At 46.6% G+C, this 20957-nt stretch overlaps 2 protein-coding genes across 5 annotated transcripts in view; one reads left to right on the top strand and one right to left on the bottom strand.

The window, feature by feature from the left end:
* Positions 1-20957, bottom strand: part of ACSF2 (acyl-CoA synthetase family member 2) — a 1184899-nt gene that overhangs the window by 248492 nt on the left and 915450 nt on the right. The window lies entirely within an intron of this gene.
* Positions 1-20957, top strand: part of CHAD (chondroadherin) — a 60612-nt gene that overhangs the window by 11687 nt on the left and 27968 nt on the right. For all 4 annotated transcript variants that reach the window (XM_069654881.1, XM_069654882.1, XM_069654883.1 and 1 more), the window contains exons 2-3: positions 7118-7281; positions 8901-9046. In XM_069654881.1, coding sequence (XP_069510982.1) covers positions 7118-7281; positions 8901-9042 — 306 coding nt within the window. In that variant the 3' untranslated portion in view covers positions 9043-9046. The remainder of the gene's footprint in view (positions 1-7117; positions 7282-8900; positions 9047-20957) is intronic.

Here is a 20957-nt window from a genome sequence, read left to right as displayed (position 1 = left end):
CGTTTCAATGTATTACAGATTAAGGTATCCTTTTAACAAGGTTTTTTCCACTGATATTTCATATTTTTACATCAAGGCAATTTAATCAGAACGGTCCTTGAACAAGGCTTTTTCTCAAATGTATGCATTGAAAAAAAAAATTTGCTAACCGATTACAGATCACCCCCTCAGCATAGAAAGGAGACAAGGAACCTGGAACTTAGTTTGGACTTTGGTCTGGTCTTACTTTTGTAAAAATTGTAATACAATTAAATCAAAATAAAATAAAATAAGAAAAATCTTAAAAATGAGTTAAGGTAACTAACAAAACAGAAATAAAATCAAGCAAAATTCTGTAGAAATAACAGCGTTAAGATACTAAGATATTTGTATTAGTAGGGGGTGAAAGTTTATACTTGGAGTTTCATGGTTTAATTTGTAACGTTATAGTTTTTGTACCTAGTTATTTCTACTGTTTGTAGACTTTACTTTTTGTTACTGTACTCTTGTTCTTCAATCTAATTTAATTGGTTTGTTTGTGGGTAACATGGCATGTAGCATAGGAGGGTATGTCCTATAGGTGTGAACTGTATAAGTGTAAAGCAGAAGAGCGTATGGCATATACACGTGTGCCACATGACTGAATTGCACATGGCGCTTGAGTGTATGATGCATCGCAATATTGTGCATGGCATTTGGGTGTATGGTATGTGAGCGTCTGGCATAGGAGTGTGGCATATGAGCGTCAAGTTTAATGGCTTTTGGTCTATCAGTGTGTGGAGTGTGAGTGTATGTCGTGTGTATGGCATTTGAGTATATGGCCTATAACTTTGCGTATGGTTTATGGCATATGGGTTTATGAGTTTATGGCATATGAGTGTTTGGTATTTGAGCGTGCACACATGAGTGTCTAATGTCAGGTGTATGCAGTATATGTGCATAGCACATCAGTTTATGTTGTGCAAGTGTATGGCATATGTGTGCGAGGGTCAGAGGATGTGGTATAAGAGCATGGTGTAATAGTGTGGCATAAAAAGCATGGCATACAAGTGCATGGCATGTGTGTGGTGTAAGAGCACATGTCTGAGGAGTGTGTGATGTAAAACAACATGCAGCATAGGGGTGCATGGCATAAGAGTCTATCATAAGTCACACTAGTGTTTGGTGTGTGTGTGTGTGTGTGTGTGTGCGGCATGTGAGTGTTTGGCATAAATGTCATAGGAAATGAACATGTCCTAAACGCCTCCTATTCTTATGAAAACTCACATTACATTGAGGTTTGACTTTGATGTGATTTTTATATGTATGGTGAGGCGCATAAGAGTTTTATACTTCTTACATGTACCCAATTTACATCTCCTTTACGTCTCATATACATATGAAAACTGAGATCAAATTCAGTACTGACTTTGATGTGGGTTTTCATAAGTATAGTGGTGTAGTTGTACAAAGTTTACCTCTCCTACATGTACGTGTACAGTTCATATATAAGGTACGCATTAATTCTGCACATGCGTGATATATAGATACACTTTAAAAGTTGAATATCCTAGAAATGGCCACCATGATTTTCCAATTTTTCAGTGACTAAATCCTGATAAGATGTAGGAGCATGCAAAAAAAAAAAAAAGAAATCACTAAAATTGATGTGGACAATTTTGAGAGATTTGGGCCTGAATGTTTTTTCTTTTCTCATTGGGAAAACCCTAAGTTAAATGCTGTTCAAAATACAATTAAAATACCATTTTATTCAACTATCAAGCCGTCCATGAAAACTTCAAAACTTTTCCATGTATGGGCGGATTCCTCTAAAATGTACTGTGATCATTTCTTTAAATTTTCCATGGACATTTTGAAAGGTTATTGGGAATGTTATTTTATGAAACTCGATAGACCAACCAACTCCCCCGCCCCTCTGCAAAAATACATTTGTGGAGATTTAAACATTTCTTGTTTGGACAAGAGGGGAAATTCCATAGTATATTTTGATAGCATGACCAAGGCAAGAGCCGCAGTTTGGTCACTGGCCATTGAACTTCAGAATCTCCACATGTTGAATGGACAAACAACTGGGGACTCTCCAATGAGACCCACCTGGTCAAACGGAACAAAGGCAAAGACTTTAGACTACTTCTTTGTTTGCCAGGACACCAGAAATCACGTAAAACACTTGGAAGTAATGAAAACACCAGAAAGCGATCATTCGCCTTTGAAATTGACAATGGACATAAAACTGGCACAAATAATAAAAGGTTTTCCTCATAAGGACGTAGCAAGAGCTGAAGAAAGAAATCGAATCTATATTCCTTTGAACAGGGCTAACGAACTGCTGCTTGGATACATTATGCAGAATGAACAGCAGGATGGAATAAACCATCTCCCCTTGCTGCTAGATTTCAAGGTTTCGTCCAACAAATCTGAGAAAAGCAGAACACCACACATGCATCCACAGGATGAGGCCATTGCTGAAAACAATCGTTATTAAGATCGATCTAAAAATTCGAGGTCTAGACCCGGAGTGGAAAACAGAAGCCTCAAGGAAAAGAAAGCCGAAGTATAAAAATTGGCAAATTGCGCACAGAGCACAATTAAATCAGACTGACGCAGAGTCAATGCTCAGAGCAATGGCGTCAAGAAACATCAGCAGCATATTGCAACTAATAAACAAAACATCAACAGCTCAGGACATGATATTGACAAATGCAGTGACGGAAGCGAACCGGGTACTCTTTTACCAGAATCTATTTGGATCAAGTGAAACAACAAAACAATTTCTCATTCCTGAACCAGGAGGAATCTGCATTATACCATTTGATGAGATGGATTTGGAAGCCCTAATAAAAAAAGAAAATGGAGCTACCGCCCCTGGTCCGGACGGCGTGCCCTATAGATCTATCAAAGCCGATCCTGCAGCTTGGATACCATTTATTTCGAGACTGTTTGATGTCCTGAGGAAGAGAGAGATGCCAGACTCTTGGAAAAAAAGCCATAGTGGTCCCAATTTATAAGAAAGGAAATAGATTGGACCCAAACAATTATCCTCCAAATGCCTTGCTAGACATCCTAGGCAAGCTTTTTGCAGCCATGATTTTGAAACCTCTTCAGGCATGGATAATAGTGGCAAAATACAAGATCATCGACAATCAGGCTTAACCAAGGACATTGGAACAGACCTCAACTTATTCCTGGTCAATTTCTTAAAATTAAAGGCAATCAAAAATGAAACCAAAATATATGTGGCCTTTATAGACCTCAAAAAGGCATTTGACAGCATCGAAAGAGAACGTCTCTGGGAACAAATGGCAAAGTGGAATTGCCCTCCTCATCTACTGGGAGCAATAAACACACTTTATACGACCACCAAAGTCCAGATAAGGCTGAACTCGGAGGGCATGCTATCAAGAGAAATTCCCACACTGAGAGGATTAAAACAAGACTGCCCTCTAGCCCCAACGCTGTTCAAACATTCAGGTAAATCTGAGAAGAAACGATTGAACAGCATTAGGGCCTTCCCCCCAAGAGTCAATGGATTCCCATTGCCATGGGTTCTCTATGCTGACGATCTGGTGCTGATGGACCAGACACCAATCAGACTACAGAGAAGACAGGCCAGGCTTCAGGAATATGTCCCTAAAAATGGACTACAAATCACTGAAGGAAAATCCAATATTATGATCTTCAAACAAATGAAGGGAAGGCAAAAGAACCTGTGCAGATGGACTTTGAAGCAGGTTGAGCTCCCGGTAGTTAATGAAACAATCTATCTGGGAATCCCTGTAAATTCAAGCATGGAAGACAAGCCGAGACAATTAGAATCGAGGTCACGGGTAAAAACCCTTGCAGCACAGACCTCGATAACAAATATGGCAAGTTCACGCTTCTACCAGTCTTAGATTTTTACAAGATGAAAGTGGTGCCTATACTGACATATGGGGCAGAGGCACAGCTGTCACTCCCATGGAAAATTGGACAATATTAGAAGGCCTTTTCTGGAGACGGGTTTTAAAAATAACCAATACAGTGTCACCGGCGGCCATAAAACCAAAATTGACTTAATTTCCATTCATGGAATAGCTGCCTTGTCATTGTACAGGAAATGCATTATGCCCAAAACTCCAGATCCGTATCTCATATTAAAAAACCACAATCCTCATGCTAATGGATTGGAAGGAAAGATGCAAAGAAATGATGACTTCAAAAGGAATCACGTAGGAGATCCCGATTGCCAACCCATACCTAGCCGAGCGAAAGCTATGGTAGAAGGACTGGCTCCAGACAGAGCAAGCCACCACAGACTGCATCAAAATTGCCTGGATAGAACTCAGAGCATACAATGACCCCCTAAAGTACCTAATGAAATTCCCGAGCCGATTTCATCGAAACGTCTTCTTGAAATTCAGCCTGAACATCTTACCAACGCAGGAATCATTGAACATATTTGCAACACTCCAAGTTGAGCTCATGTGCAGATTTTGTCACGTGAACGGCCTCTGAAATATAACTCAGTTGCACAGGCCTCATACACATAATAACTAATTACTTGGGACTGAAGACAAGTGCAAAAGATTCACCGAAGATTGGAACGATCTGCATGGGGGAAGACTTTAAATTAATTTATGCTGGACAAACTTCCTGACGGAGGTTCTTTTAACGGAGGAAAAGTGCTAGAGCCTGGGAGCAGGACCTCCATAGTAAGGAGCTAATAATGCACATTTGCTCCTAAAATATTGAAAGTCTCTGATGCATGGCTTATTATAATATCCCGGACTCCAGCTGGGTTGCCTCTCTCTATTCTTTCCCTCTTTGAACTATATTAGATATTCATAAGGAATGACAATTGTGGACAGATAAAGATTTTTTTTTATGTATAAAGCATATATCTTCATTTTTTTTTAAAAAGATCATTTGCCCTAACTGAACTATGGTGTGCGCTAAGCGATATTGCATTAGCATAATTGTTTTTTATTAATATCTTCTTTTACTGATTTTACACCAGTTGAGTGAGTAGCTCTCTCCATAGCAATTTTTCCATAAGAATCGGGATACCAGTTCTTTAGTTAAAAAAAAAAAAAAAAAAACTTCCTTTATTGTCCTTTAGTAGGAAACATCACAGCAATCAATGATTAAAAACAGCCATAAAAGTTTGGCACGCCCATCAAGTAACACCAAAATTCAGTGATATATATATACACATATATATGACTAACATTACTTAACCAGTAATGTAAACGCCAACACTAAAACACAAAAATGTGTTGTCATATATATAAATATGTATATATTTAAAACGTTTAAGGAAACAGCTACTTAAGTTGCTACCAGTTTGACCCCATTCGGACAGCTTAAATGAGTTGGATATTTATTATATAAAACACATTGCTTCAAATCCCCCACTCACATATGTGAAAACAGCAATCAGAGAGCAATTCCCTGAGGGAACCAATTCCCAGTTTTGGCCATTCAGACAAGTGTAGATCCCTGAGTGCATATAGAACATAGGGGAAAAGGTGCAAAAGGGAGAACTAAAAATGAGGAGGGGCAGATGAATAACGAAGAAAGGGAAGGTAGAGAGACCCAGGGAACAACGGGGATGAAATGAGAGAACAAAGGGGGTGAAGGGAAGAGAACAAAGAGAAGCTAGGAAGTGAGAACAAAGGAGAAACTTTGACGCAGACACGGGATAATAAGAAAATAAGGAAAAGAGAGATGAAGAGCAGGCAAATAAATGTCCCTCACTGGGTGTGGGGAGGAGAAAAAGCTGAAGTCAAGCAGGTGAGTCACTGAGAGATAAAATGGAGGACTAGGGAAAGAACAAAGAGGCGGGGACAGAACAAAAAGAAGCGGGATGGAGCAGAGAGGAGGTAAATGAAAAGAGCAGAAGGGGATGAAACTAAACACGAGAAGAGTGGGACGGAGGGAGAGAGCAGAGGGAGGGATCGAGGGAGAGGGAGATATAGGGTGGGGAAGGGAGAAATAGAGAGAAAACACTAAGAGGAGGCAGAGTGACAAAAGCGCAGTCACATTGAGCGACCAACGGGGTGCAGAGTAAGAGAATTAACTCTAAATGAGAGGGTGGGGATTACGATAGCTAGAGGTAAAACAGGGGTGGGGGGGTCACTTGCCCAGTGATGTTCGACTTTCAGATGGAATCATCTGCGTGAGAGAGACTGAACCTCCTAACGCGAGCATCTAAAAATAGCAGCCGCAGCCCAGACTTAAGGCATGTGCTCCTGCTTGGGCGGGAAACACAGACACCAAAGACCGAACAGAGGCCGGCCTTAGCAAGGCCTCAGCTGCAGCCAAAAAACATTTCCTTTGGACACCGGGTGGGGGAGGAGGGGACGGACAGAAAAGAGCGAGCCCTTCAGAGAACCACTGCTGTAATTAACTACACTAAGAAGACGCCTGTGTTACATCGTGTGTGTTCATAGGAAAACATCCAAAATAAAGGAATCACTGATGATGTAGAACAGCGAGAGATGGGAGTAAGAGAGGCAAGGAGAGGGGAGAGATGTCTGGAGGGAGGAAAGATGGGAGGTAAGCAGAGTAATGCAGAGGGTGGTGTGCCCGGGTTATGCGCGAGCAAGACTCATTTATACCGGGGAAATGGGCATTTTTATTTAGAACGTATTGGCTCAGTTGAGTAGGACTTTCCTACAGTAAGAGAGCTCTGAAATTGGGGCTACAACTGTGATATTTGGTCGAAAGGTCTATAAAATGCTCCCCCATTTTGGGGGTCATCCAACAAAGTTTCCAGCCAATCATACCACAACATAGCCTGAACTGCAGCCCCTAAAGCGCAACCCCTGGCGTGGCCTGGAAAGACCTTGCTACATAGTCTAGGGGCAGTGGTATTTAAATGTTATCAAACTGAGCCCCCTCTGCCCACTTAGAGTAAATATATTGTTTCAGCTGCCCCCGCCACTTATAACTGTGTGTTTTCTATTAAAATCCAGCCCCACAGTTTGAAGACCACTGCTCTGTGGTTTGGATGCGTCCTCCAGTCCATTCATTGGCCCATTTAGAATAGAGTGGCCAGGAGAGGCATCCCGCAAGGCTTCTCCCTGTCCAGAAAGGTCAACAAATTGTGTAGAGGAATAAAGTCTCCAAAATAACTAAGTATTGCCTCCTATTTCAGGTTTCCGATAAAGCCTTCACCGGGGTCACCACCTTGAAATCGGCCCATATCGAAGACAACAGACTGAGCAACTTGCCGAAAAACTTCCCCTTCGGCACCCTGGAAAACCTGACACTGTCCAACAACCCCTGGCACTGCTCCTGCCAGTTGACACCGCTGCGCAGGTAAGAAGCACCAAGACAAACCTCAGCCTGCACACCAACCCATGTTATTGCACGACAAAAGGAGGCACTGAATCTACACCCACAAGAAATAATGTATACACACGTACCTTGCTGCACACTAGCCCACTCTACTGTTCAGGTGACGACAATGGGTCTACACCCACCCTTGACATCAGATTAAACAATCGCACAGTCTACGCTCGTTCTGAAAATCAACTCGCAACATTTTAAAGGAAAAAGTTATTTGGTCTACACCTTCATCCTACAGCATCATGGGAAACCTGACACCGTCCAGCAACTCCCGACTGTCCCTGTTTACATCAGCTCACATTGCTGTGCCGGTATGGGTTAAGAAGTCAACACCTATACTGTATCGCCTACCTCAGAACCGCACAGCTCAGGGAGACGGTGACTCCCCTGCCCAACAGTTCACACCAACGTGCAGCTTACGGCAGGCCGGCTTTAGGCCTGGGCCACCAGGGCGATCGGCCAGAGCGCCACATTAGCCCACCTGCCACGCCAGCACAGGGGAGTCTTTCAAGGGCTCCCCTGAGCTGACGTAGTGGGTGAAGGTGGTTCATGCGCACTGCCCTAGTGCTGGTGCTGGGCGTGCCAGAAGGAGAGCAGGGTGTTTTTATTACAATAGGGCATCAATGTTAAACCAGCATGGGGCAGCCTTCGAAAGGCAGCCCCATGCTGGTTCGACCGCCAAGCTCTATTTAAGTGATTAACTCCCTGCTCCTGCATGGGAGCGGGAATTTAAGCATTTAGAGTGCCACTGCTGGTTTTGCAGCGACTATTTAGCAGAGCAACAAAAAATATGGCGCTCACTCTTACCCCTCCTTGCCTCCGTCCCTCCCCTTGCAGGGACCCGGGTAGGGGGGGGGGTCCCAGGGGAACACCACATTTTGCTGAGCCCCACACCCATTCCCCGAGTGCTGCCAAAGCTAAGGTTGGCATGGGCTTACAGGTTGTTGTCACTCACAGTTGAGCACAACACACAATAATGCACAGCAGAGATACAGCAAGTCCACGTTCATCCTTCCGGAACACAAACACAATTTCGCACACAAGTGAGACATTAACTTTACAAGTCAAGTAACGTTTTAAACAAGCCCACACCACAGCACAGGCTACAGACACGGTCTCCGTCACTTGTCTGTGTGCTGCTAGCGGCACAAAGCACTGTGGCAGTCAAATTTGACCATGCACTCTGGCTCATGGTACCACACTGCAAGGAAACGCTCAAGCAATACTTATATGTGTGGGTAAATAAAGCTTTCAGGGCCATTAGCCCCCCGTCATGGCGGGGAATCTTTCAAGGTCTCCCGCGCTGGTATGGTGGGAGAATCCATGGCAGACACCCTATTGAAATTAAATGCGCCCTGCTCTCGGGAGCGGGCATTTAATAACAATAGGGCGCTGATGCTTTTGCATCAGCGCCTATTTAAAAATGTGGCACGATCCCCTGCATAACCTGGGGTGCAAATCGGGCAGGGGGGAGGCCTGGGGGACCACATTTTTGTTTTGCTACCTGGGGCCCCGCTGCCAAGGCCAGCCCTGAAAGCCTTGCACTCACCACTGCCGAAGCCACCCTCAGCGTTCTTCCCCTCTTGCAGGTGGTTGGAGTCCAGCCGCACACGGCCCGATGCAGTCTGCGCCAGCCCTGCTCAATACAAAGGCCAGCAGCTGCGAGACACCGCTGCTTTCCGCACTTGCAGAGCACCCATCAAGAGGTCACGGAAGATTAGCCGCCATTAATCAGGTAAAGACCATCGTTCAATTCCATGTAAATGCATTCTTTATCGGCCTTTGGTTTGCCCTTGGATAAATAGAGCAAAGAGAAAGCCCTCACTATGAGATGTTGCAGGAACGCCAACAGTTGTAATGTGCTTGGTGTGAATACAGGCGCTTGGGAATGCATGAGAGAATGTTGGTGTGCTTGAGAGAATGTTTGGCTGTGAGTGTAGGAAAGCCTGTAGTTAAGGTTCCACTGTACGTCAGTTGGAGAGCTCCAGTCTGGGTGATGGGACCCAGTGGTTCATGAGTACCATCTTAAAGAGATTGTGTATAATGGAATAAAGCTTACTTGTGGAACCTCCCCAAGATGACTAAGGAGCTTTATTACACAAACAAACGCACAATTAAGTGAAATCAAAAGCGTAATTGCCAGGCAAAGCGCAAACTAAACGGTAATATATGTAAAAGCCAATGGTACTGTTTGCAACTACTGAAGCTCCAATTACATGTTGCAGCGTTTCCAAGCCTCCTCGCCATCAAAAACATCTGGACCAGATGATCTAAACGTTGAGCCTCGTTTTGTATTAACTATATATTACATTTAGGGGACCACCAAAGTCGCACATTCGACCTTTCTTTTACATTTTCCTCACGATCTTGTGAACAAGTAAACGTAGACTATACTTTGCAGGTGGCATTTCCGAATTATGGAATCCGACTGGTTTTAAGCGGAGCAAAACCGAGGCGAATTCCATAGGAAACAATCAATTGTACGGCTTCATGAAAAATTCATACAGAAGGGCAATGAGGCGGGGCGGAAGCACGGCGGATTACTTGATTCACCTCTCTGCCCCTCCTCCGCCTTGTCACTGCTCCAAAAATGGGGCAGAGCATCAAATGGAGGCATGAAAGCATTACGCGTGTTGCTAGGTCTGGAAAACGCACACGGCTACGCTAATGTCGGAACTGTGGGCTAGCCAGCCTTTTGGGTGTAGCTCCTGAGATTCTATCCGGGGCTACAACCAAAAGACCAGGGGCTATAATCCTTTTAGTCCCCCTCCCGTCTCCTAGCAATGCCTCTGTGCCTCGCTCTTCTGCCTCCATTTAATGCTCCGATGAATTTAAAATGGGGGTTTTTTCCCTTCTGCAAAAAAGTGGAGCAAATAAGTTTAGCATCACTTTTGCTGCATAGATAATACAGGTTGATGCAAACCGGTTTTGTTCAGGTAGGTATATCTAAAAATGTTTCCATTAGGGCAAAAATGGAGTAGAAGATGTATGTGCAGTGTTTGCCACTTAGTATAAAAAGAAATGCAGTAAACAGATTTCTTTTTATTTTACAGCATCAAACATAGCAACAACAAAAGCCTGATTTAATTTGCCCTAGTGTACTTATGTTCAGATAATATGGATTGTGACAAAATCGGTTTGCTCCATTTAGCATTATCTAAGTAGCAAAATTGGTGCTAAGTGCATTTGCTAATTGTTTTGCTTTGGTGCAAATGTTAGATTATCTGTCCCAAAGTATACGTTCTTAAATATCATCTAAAAGTTAGATGGGTATTTTAAAATGGGTTAATGCAACTCAAAATGCTAACTGCAGTTAGTTAAATGATTTATTAAAAAAATTAGTATAAAAATGGCAGCGATGCGTGGTACAAATCCAAATAACATGACAAAAGTCCAATAAGCCGCTATATGTCCTGTGATCCTTTATACCAATCCCAGTGATCCTCTGCCCACAAAGACCCTTACGATTTCAGGAGAAGGAGCTGTGTATAGGTTTATTAAGAAAAACATACTTACGGTGGTGATTAATTTTGGCTACAGAAATCTGGTGTTGGAGAATTAGGGAGTTTGCAAAGAACTGTATTAGGTTTGTAAGACTTACTGACGAGCAACGTTTATTCTTTTCTTTCAGATGGGGCCTAGGTCCGAGCTAGACGTAGGGAAAGAAGAACAAGTTACTTTCTTATCTGGTAACGTTCTTTCGATGGGATGTTCCTCCGACGTATTCCACATCTATGACAGTAATCAACACAGCTGTGCTGCTTCGGAAAACTTTTCGGCGTCTGCGTCCTGCGTCGATGTCGATACGCCCCTTCGAGGGCCTCCTCCGACAGCCAACGTCACCGGATGTTATATGTAGGACGTACAACACCCGTAGCCTCAGTTGTAGTATTTTATTCCCCAGAACATGTGGCACCAATCTTCTGCCATTATGACTACAGAAAGCCTTGCGGAAACGTAAGCTGCAATCCCATAAGAAATTCTGTAGAGGGGCAGGCCTGGAGGGTGCGATGTGTAATACGTCGGAGGAGCATCACATCGAAATAACGTTACCAGGTAAGAAAGTAACTTGTTCTTCAAAGGGATTGTGTCCTCCGACGTATTCCACATCTATGACAGACTCCCAAAGCAGTACCAACGTATGGAGGTGGGAAAAGAATTTAGAATTTTAGAATGCCCAATCATAGAATAGAGGACCGCCTTACGAAATGTTAAATCTTGCCCATGGATAGAATCCAGGGAGTAGCGTCTTACTAAAGTATGGACAGAGGCCCATGTGGCTGCTTCACAGATATTACGAATGGGAACACCCTTCTGCAGAGCAGTAGAGGCAGCCACACCGCTAGTAGAATGGGCCCGTAAGCCTACCGGAGGGTCCTTACCCGCAAGACGGTAGCATTCAGAGATTGTCAAGATGATCCAACAGGACAAGGTCTGCTTAAAAACAGCTTGTCCTAAACACCTTCCAACGTATCCAACAAAGAGCCGATTGTCCACTCTGACCCGGGACATCCACGAGATGTAGAAACTTCAAGCTCTCCTAGGATCCAACCTATGGAGCCTCTCCTCTTCCTTACCAGGATGCGGAGGAGGATAAAACGCTGGAAGAATTACCTTCTGGCTCAAATGAAATTCTGACACAACCTTCCGAAGAAAAGAAGGACGAAACCTAAGGACAACCATGTCCTTATGGATCACTGTGAAAGATGGCTTGGCGGAAAGTGCCTGCAACTCACTCACTCTGCAAGCGGAAGTAACCGCAACTAAAAACGCAGTCTTAAAGGACAACAGTCCCAATGGACAAGAATGTGAGGGCTCAAACGGTGCTCACATTAGGAACTTTAGAACTAAGTTCAAATCCCTTCCCGGCACCTGGAAAGGTGACGGTGGAAACACATTAGTTAGCCCTTTTAGAAACTTAGAAATCAAAGGAATTTTAAAAAAAAAACAGTCCTCAGACGAGCGCTTAAATATGCACAGCGCCGCCAGATAACCCTTACTGGTACCCCCTTGCAGGCCCTTGTGGGCTAACGAAAGCAAAAAAGACAGAACCACAGGAATGGCACATGAAAAAGGATCCACATTCTTTACCCTGCACCAGTCGCAGAACTTTCTCCAACGGCAACGGTACAGGGACTTTGTTGTGGGCCTTCTGGCTGAAAGCAACACCTCCAACATGTCTTCAGGGAGGACACAATCCTTATACCTCAACCTTTCAGATACCAAGCATGAAGGGTGAGAGACTTGACCTCTGGATGGAGAACCTGACCCCCCTCACCGTAAGAGCAGATCGTCTCGGTAGGGAAGACGGCGTGGAGGGCAGATGGACATGTCGAGAAGGTCTGGGTACCACGCTCTCCTGGCCCAGGATCATTCGGGAACCGAACTACCGTAACCTCTGCAACACTTGCGGAATGATGGGGACTGGAGGAAACGAGTATAGCAGTGGGAAGGACCACTCCACTACGAACGCATCCCCTAAGGCTCCTCTTGGAGGAAATTCCTGCGAGCAGAATCTTTCGCACTTCCGGTTGACGCTGGTGGCGAAGAGATCCACTTGTGGGGTCCCCAAAAGGGCGAAGATCTCCAAGAGAACCTCCTGAGCCAGCTCACACTCGTGAGACCGTGCTCTGCCTGCTCAGAGCGTCCGTCTCCTCATTTTCCGTCTCCGGCCAGATGAACTGCCAAGATCGAAATTTCCTGCTGGATGGCCCAGAACCAGAGCTGCATCGCCTCTCTGCACAGTGGGAGAGACCCTGGCCTACCCTTTTTGTTGAGGTAGTGCATGGCCACTGTATTGTCTGTCAGAATCAGGACATTCTTCCCCCGCACAGATGGCAGAAAAGCCTTCAGGGCTAGCCTGACGGCCCTCAGCTCCAACATATTGATATGGAGTCTGGACTCTGACGGAGACCAACGACCGCTGACTGTCAACTCGTTGGCATGAGCTCCCCATCCCGTGAGGGATGCGTCCGTCACGATCATCACCTCCGGCCAGGGTAGCCAAAATGGAGCCCCCTTCATCAGATTGCCTTCGACGGCCCACCACAGAAGATCCTGGGCGACCAATGGCGGCGCCTGAACGGGAGCCTACATCCTGCCGGAGGACTGCGACCAATGCATCTTGACAGCCAACTGCAGAGATCTCATCCGCAGCCTGGCCTCTGGCACCAGTAGAATGCAGGATGCCATGAAGCCGAGCAACCTCAAGAACTCGAACGCCGGGAGACTCTGGGCATGTTGAAACTTGTCCACCATCTGCAAAATGTGATGAGCCCTCACCTGGGGAGGCTAACACTGCCCCAGGGATGTGTCGAGCACTGCTCCGATGTACTGTAGCCGTTGGGTAGGTGCCAAAGGAGACTTCTTTAAGTTGAGGGAGAAGCCCAGCTTGTGAAGGAAGTGGCAGTTGACCGACAGATGATCCAGGGCTTGATCGGGAGAGCGCGCTCTGATCAACCAATGGTTCAGGTAGGGGTAGACATGAATCCCCACTTTACTGAGATATGCTGCCACCACCACCATTTGCTTGGTGAAGACCCTCGGGTGGAGTTCAATCCGAACGGCAGGACCCGAAACTGAAAATGCGAGTCGCCAACCGTGAACCTCAGGTACTTCCTGTGCTTGGGATGAATCGGCACATGAAAGTAAGCGTCCTTGGGGTCGAGAGACACCAACCAGTCCTGAAGTTGTAGGGCCTGGAGGACGAGAGAGAGGAACCATCTTCAACTTGTCCTTCCTGAGGAGCTTGTTCAAACCATGCAAGTCCATGATGGGTCTCAATCCCCCGTCTTTTTTCGGGATCAAAAAATATGGGGAATACCATCCCTTGTTCCTCTCCGCTACATGCACCAGTTCTATGGCGCCTTTTTCCAGCAGGGATTTGATTTCCTGCACAGGGAGCGGATCCGGACTCTTCAAAGAGAGCTTCCCTGGTGGATTGTCGTGAGGCCTCTGCCAGAAAGGAAGACAGTAGCCGTGGGCTATGATCTCCAGAACTCACACACCTGAAGTAATGGCACACCATTCTACAAGATGCTGTGCCAGCCTTCCCCCAACCGGCGAACCATGGGACATGGCATCATGACTGAGCGGAAGTGGCTGCGGCAGTGCCTGAGGGCAAAGAGGCAACTGCCTGAGCAGCTTTGGCACCTCGAGTACCTTGCTTTCCACCTCTTGTACTCCTATGTTTGCCCCTTTGACTGGCAACTCCCCTCAATCTACCAAAGGAAGAGTAGTATCGAAAGCAACCTCCCCTCCATTGCTGTCCCCTAGGATGAAAAGGCGGACGTTGACGTACTGCAGCTCTCAATGACTTTGCTGCAGCTTCGGCGGTCTGCAACCTCTTAAGGCTCTCGTCAGCCTTGTTGCCAAAAAGATGGTCACCATTAAAGGGCATGTTGAGAAGCCGGGACTGTACATCAGGAGCAAATCCCAACTTCCGCAACCACGCAAACCTGCGCATCACGGTGCTTGCCGCCATGGACCGGCTGACACAGTCTGCCACGTCCAGACCCGACTGAACGGATTCACACATGTCATCCTTGCCACCCTGAACGAGGGCAAGAAAACCATCCCATTCCTCCCCTCTGGGAATATGTTCATCGGCCAAAGATACACATTTTCACAGAGTGTGAGTGAATCCTGCCAGGGCACAAACAGAGTTGGCTGCTTTTAAAGCCATACCCCCAGATGAAAACACTTTCTTTGCCCAACCGTCAAAGCGCTTGTCGTCCCTATCCGGAGGGATGGTAGGGTATGCAGCCTGCTTTGCTGGGGCCGTAGCCGCCTGCACCACCAAACTCTCCGGAGTGGGGTCCGTAGACAAGTAGCAGGGGTCGCCACTGGCTGGACGGTATTTTTTCAGTAGCGATTTATTCACTGTCGGGAGACTCTCCGGAGCAGTCCAAGTCACTGCCACCCTTCTTTTTAAGGCCATATGAAATGGCAGCACCGGGTCAGTAGGTGGACCTTGGTCCAAAATATCTGTCAAGTCATCTTGCAGAAAATCCACAGGTGGAGAAGACCACCCCAAGTACTCTGTCACCCTCGACATGAGACGCCTGTATGATGACTCAGCATGTGTACCAGGCTCAGGCCTGCCAAACTCAACCTCCGGAGAGGTGTCCAGACCACTGGCGTCATGTAAGGATTGACGCAGGTCTTTCATCTGGCTATGACCCAATAACAGGTCATCAGGAACCTCAGGAGGAACAAACCCCTCCACATCTGACCCTTCATCCACCTCTGAGATATAATCAAAAGGCTGGAAGAAATCCCTGGATGAGGGCACAGAAAAAGGCTCAAACACAGGTCTCACTGATTTACTCAGGGCCTTCCTCAGAGTTTCCACCGTCCTTCAGAGTACCTCCGGCAAAGCCTCCACAAAAGGCATTGAGGGCGCTGATGGAATCAGCATCGACGTCGAGCAAGGCGCCAATGACTTCGACAACTGCTTTGAGGCCGGACCCTCGAGCATGTCCTTCGACGGCCTCTGCACCGATGGCATTGATGACTTCCTCGTAGGCGGAGCCTCACGAGAGTACCTCGACGGACATGGCGCCAATGGCGTTGATGCCTTCTTCGAAGGCCTCAAAGGCTCCAACGGTTTCGTGGGCGTCGAGGTCAGGGACCTGGAGCGGGCATGGCTAGAGCGATCTACCTTGTCCGATCGGGATCTCGGCGGCTCCCGATGATCGCGCCGATTGCCCGAGCCCAAGTGCATGCGAGCGGTGGCCCTAGCACATTCCTTGCCGGCTTCTCTCGAAGGCGCGGACGGAACAGAGCTCTTCTATTCGAAAATCGCCATCATCTCCTTACGAAATGCATCCCATTCCACTGTAGAAGAATGCTTGTTGGGACAAGCTACCTGCCGCCTGCCGTGTCCTCAGACGGGGATGGGGAAGGCGTCCGGTGATGGCGCTTCTGCATGTTCCTCGAAGAGCCAGAGGAATGGCGGGAACCATTCTGAGACTGAGACTCCCTGACCTTACGCCAACGCAGAGAGTCACCCCTCGAATCGTCGGTCGAAAGCCCAGCGGATTTCGACTTACAGGGTTTGGAAACCCTACCTACAGATAACTTCTTCTTCCGCTCCCGCAAGGCCGTCCACGTCAAAGACTGGCATTCATCGCAATCATCGGTAGCGTGGCTCTCGTTGAGGCACCAAAGGCAGACATTGTGTGGGTCTGTAAGAGACATCTTGGAACCGCAGTCCCGGCACTTCTTGAAACCCGACCGCAGGATAGAAGAAGACAAAGACATATTTCACAAACAAACAAGTCCGAAAAAGTGATTCAACAGAAGAACCGAGGTGCGCCGAGTTTCCGAAGCGAACACGTTCGCGTAAAAAACAGAACTGAGGCTACGGGCGTCGTGCATCCTACATATAACATCCGGTGACGTCGGCCGTTGTAGGAGATCCTCGAAGGGGTGCATCGACGTCATCGACGCAGGAGGCGAAAAAGTTTCCGAAGCAGCACAGCTTTGGTGATTACTGTCATAGATGTGGAATACGTCAGAGGACACAATCCCTTCGAATAGGCCTTCTCTCTGTTTCAATTAAACTCAAATTGTGACATGCCCTCTTGTCCGCCTTCTGAGTGACTTATCACACCACAAAAATGAAAGGGTCTTCTTCCAACACCTCTTTCGCATCTCCCGCCCATGTTATGGTTCTGCTGAGGTCAATATACTCCTGGGTCAAAAGGTGGCAACTGTAAAGCCAAAGCATACCTGGCCTTCTTACCCAAAACTGATGACTCCGCTGAGGGTCTATTCAGAGCAGGAATACATCATTCATGGTCGACCATACCTCTCAACTCACATGCTTTTGCTGGGTGTCCAAATTCAACCAGAACAGGTCTATAAAGGGGTTCCTTCTCAACGTATGAAATGGTGGCTGGCTTCTGACCCTCCCCTAAATGTTTCTCTGGATGTTTCCAAGCCCCTTGCGTGGTTGTACAGTACAAGCAAAATGTCTTGTTATTCTTCCTCATCTTCTGGTATAACAGTCTCAGACTCTTGCAGTTGAACCACGATTTCTCTGCCAAGGAAAACAGTTTCTCTCACTACATCTTGGGGTTTTATATCTCTCACTCCACCCTGGAATATAGTTTATCTTAAGTGACCTTGGGGTCGCATAGGTCTCTTCCCACCTTCTTTGACCCTGTGTATGGGTTTTGGTGGTTCTACCCCTTCTTGGGGCCTGGCCGCTTTCGCCCTGCCTTGGGGTATTGTATCTTTTACCCCTTCTTGGGGTCATTTGGCTTTCACTCAACTAGGGATCCCTAATCTTTCACCCCGTCATGGGATTTCTTCACCGACCTTGGGTTTGTGCATCTCTCTCCCTGCCTTGGGGTCGTTTGGCTTTTACCCTGCCTACGGCTCTTTGGTCTCTCACCCGCCCTAGGGTTTCTGATCTCTCATCCAAGCATGGGGTCTGTTTCCCCTCCTCCGGGAACATCCATGTACCTTGTCTATCATGACAATGTTCCTGAGAGGAGGCACTCTCCTCAGGTGTCACGGCTCCTTTCTTGGTTCCCAGCATTTGTTCATCCGTTGGCTTGTTGTTTGGGCCCATGCTCGTTGGTTTGTCAGCGCCGTAGACTGCAGACTTCTGGTGTGGTCGGTACGTCTCAAACCGCTTGGTTGAGCTTGGGGGGCTACAGTCCACTTCGGAGCGAGCAGCGTTATGCTGGTTTCTGGGCCCCTCCACGCAAAACGCATTCTGCGTCAGGCTGCTTCCTGTCTCTGCCTCCCAAGAGGACCTCTCATCTGGTGGCTCGCTCATTAGGACAACTTCTTCCCTTTGCTTATCTCTTGGTGTTGCTTGTACGGCATCTTTATGTTTCAAGTTGGTACGAGATTGGATGATCTGTAGATTCTTTGGTTCTCGCAATGAGGGTCTTACAAAAGAGTCAGAAACACATCAGCCATTTCTAAAGGGTCATACATACAATTAAACTGGTCAATCCCCATATAGCCATTAAACACATCGGAGTTTTCATGTGAGGGCGGATAAATAAAATCAATTTCTGGGGATTCCTTATCCACCAAGAGGTAGTCACCCTCAGTGGGATTCTGCATGCCCTGTCCCCTATGGTGGTGTTACGCTTAGCGGGCTCCCCTTCCAGGTCCCAAAGGAGTGGCTCCCCCTTAGGTAGAATGGAGAAATTCACTGGAGTTGTCACAGTGGACACCGCCCATGATAATGCACATGGGGGGGTGGTCCTTCAGGGTTTCCAGATGACAGAGTAAGGGGGTTCTGATTAACCCTGGGCCCATTCTCTAGTTCCAGAGAATGGACTCCCCTGCAGGTGGCTGGAGAATAAGCAAAGTGGGCACTCAGAAATACATTGGATCCACCTCTCGAAACCAGAGGAAGTTAGAGTGCCCCTTTTCATAACCAGACCGACTAACACTCATATAGTGGATTAGAACGTGCTCCTGCTCGTCCAAAAAAGGCAGGAATTTGTCAAAAGGGGTAGACTGGGCTTGGTTTAGGGGTCTCAATGTAGCATGACTTCTTGTTAAAATATTAGATGTCTCAGAGGAGGCTACAATTCAGGGTTACTTATTGGATGCATCCATTACCCATAACTAGGCCAACGTGGATGCAAATGTGCCAATTGTGCATGAGAGCCACAAAGGCATCCTTCTGAAAATCAATACAAAACTGTGGGACTTAGTTGAATCCCTTGACTCAGAAAGTGCTGGCTATACTCTGTTTGGGGAGGACTGCCAAAGGACTTGGGAAGCATATAACATATTCGGCCATAGACAAAGTAGACTTCCATGGGGAAAATATTTTACCCTCAGATCTCTGGGAGGACTGGTTGTAGTAGTGCAAGTACGGCCGGGCTTCTATCCAGATCAGCAGGCTTCTTGAACAGACAATTAAGTGGTAGGCATGACTTTCAGGTTCCCAGCGCCACTTTCTTTCCCCCAAACAGGTCAACCCTTTAGAAGCAGAGGATTCAGAAAATACTAAGTCGAGAGCAATTCCCTCAAGATAAGTATGCACATTTTGCAGAGGGAATCCCTTGGGGGATCGTATTTGGCACTCTTTCAGCAATTGGTGTGTGGTTTCTTAAGACCTATGAGTGTTGTAGGCTGTCCTAGGGTTCATAATATACTTAATCGGTCCTCCTTAGGTTACGAGTCCCAGGCGAGAAATCTCTGACCCAGGAAGAGCACTGATTGATTTAGCAGGGGGTGAGGGAGGTGTTTGGCAAAGGAAGCTATAGAAAGCTGCCAGTTCCACTCACTGGGATTTCTCAAATGCTTCATTGTGTAGTGGCATTTCAAAATGGAGACATTTACGCAATCAAGAGAGTTTTTGTGCCTTGGGGAATGGCTTGTCAAACTAGACCTAAAGGATGCTGACCCAATGTTCTGATTTATTGGGAACACAGAAAATACCCCCAGTTCTCCTTGGAGGGTCAGCATTACCGGTTCAGGATGTTGCTTTTCGTCCTAGCATGGGCACCGCAGTGCTTCACAAAACTGTTAAAACCAGTGTATCTTTGAATCTCAAGGAGTAAATGTACTGCTCTAGTTGGAGGATTTTACAATCATGGCCTCCTCGGTGGAGGGAACTCAGAAGCACTGGTACATAACTGTGCTCCTCATGTGCAAATTAGGTTTTGCAATCAACTGGGAGAAGGCAGTTAGTCCGTTCTCGGGTAACACAGTTTCTGGGCTTTGTGATAGATTGCAGGGAATCCACTTTACACCTGCCTCGAGCTGAATTATGCCTTCTCTCCAGAGAGCTGCACGGCGCCCCGTCTCTGTCAGTGCCTTCAATCAGGTTACTAGCCAGGATACTAGGCCTGCTTCTATCCAGCTGTGCTCCCAGCCACCCCCACTACAGGACAATCAGGAGGCTAAAGAGACTGGCCTTGCAAAGAGGATTACATTACTCAAGCTGCTTTCTATCTACAGATGAGGCAAGGACAGAAATATTCTGGTGGCTCATAAACTTAGAGGCATGAAAATGACAAACTGGCTTTCCTTCTGCCCCAGATCTATAATTAGAGTCAGACCCAAGCCAGAAAGACTGGGGTGCATGGTGCAGTCTTTTTCTGGACTAGGGGTGCATGGTCACAGAAGGAACCCAATTGGAACATACTTTGTTTACAGGTGTTGGCAGGTTAATTTGCTGTGATCAGTTTCACAAGGGTAAGGTCCAAATAGGAGATAAACCTTTTGTTGGACTGTAGCTCAGCAGTTCGAAACAAAGTTGGGGGTCATTCGATCCAAGACTAGTAGATCTAGCAGTGTCATTTGGGGATTTTTCCCAACATTCCAGATTACAGTCCAGGCAGAGTATTTGCCGGGCACTTCCAATCAAACAACACATTGCTGCTCCAGGTACCAGAGGGATTCACATGCCTGCAGACTAGACAGGTGTGTCTTCATCACTCTCAACAAAGAGTGGGGAAACTTCTGCTGAAAGTGTTCACCTGGAGACCAGACCTGTATATGTTCACAACAGATGCTTTCTTCTAGAATTGTGGACAGGGGACACTTTATGCCTTTCCCCACATTTGCAATGATTGTATGCGCCCTTCAGTTTGTTTAGAAACAGGGAGCAGAAGTTATTCTAGTCACTTCACGCTGGCCAGATCAGACATGGTTGCTGA

This window comes from Ambystoma mexicanum, chromosome 3q (assembly GCF_040938575.1).
Source record: "Ambystoma mexicanum isolate Mex_15411 chromosome 3q, UKY_AmexF1_1, whole genome shotgun sequence".
NCBI lineage: Eukaryota > Metazoa > Chordata > Amphibia > Caudata > Ambystomatidae > Ambystoma > Ambystoma mexicanum.
This window is presented reverse-complemented; position numbering and strand designations above follow the sequence as displayed.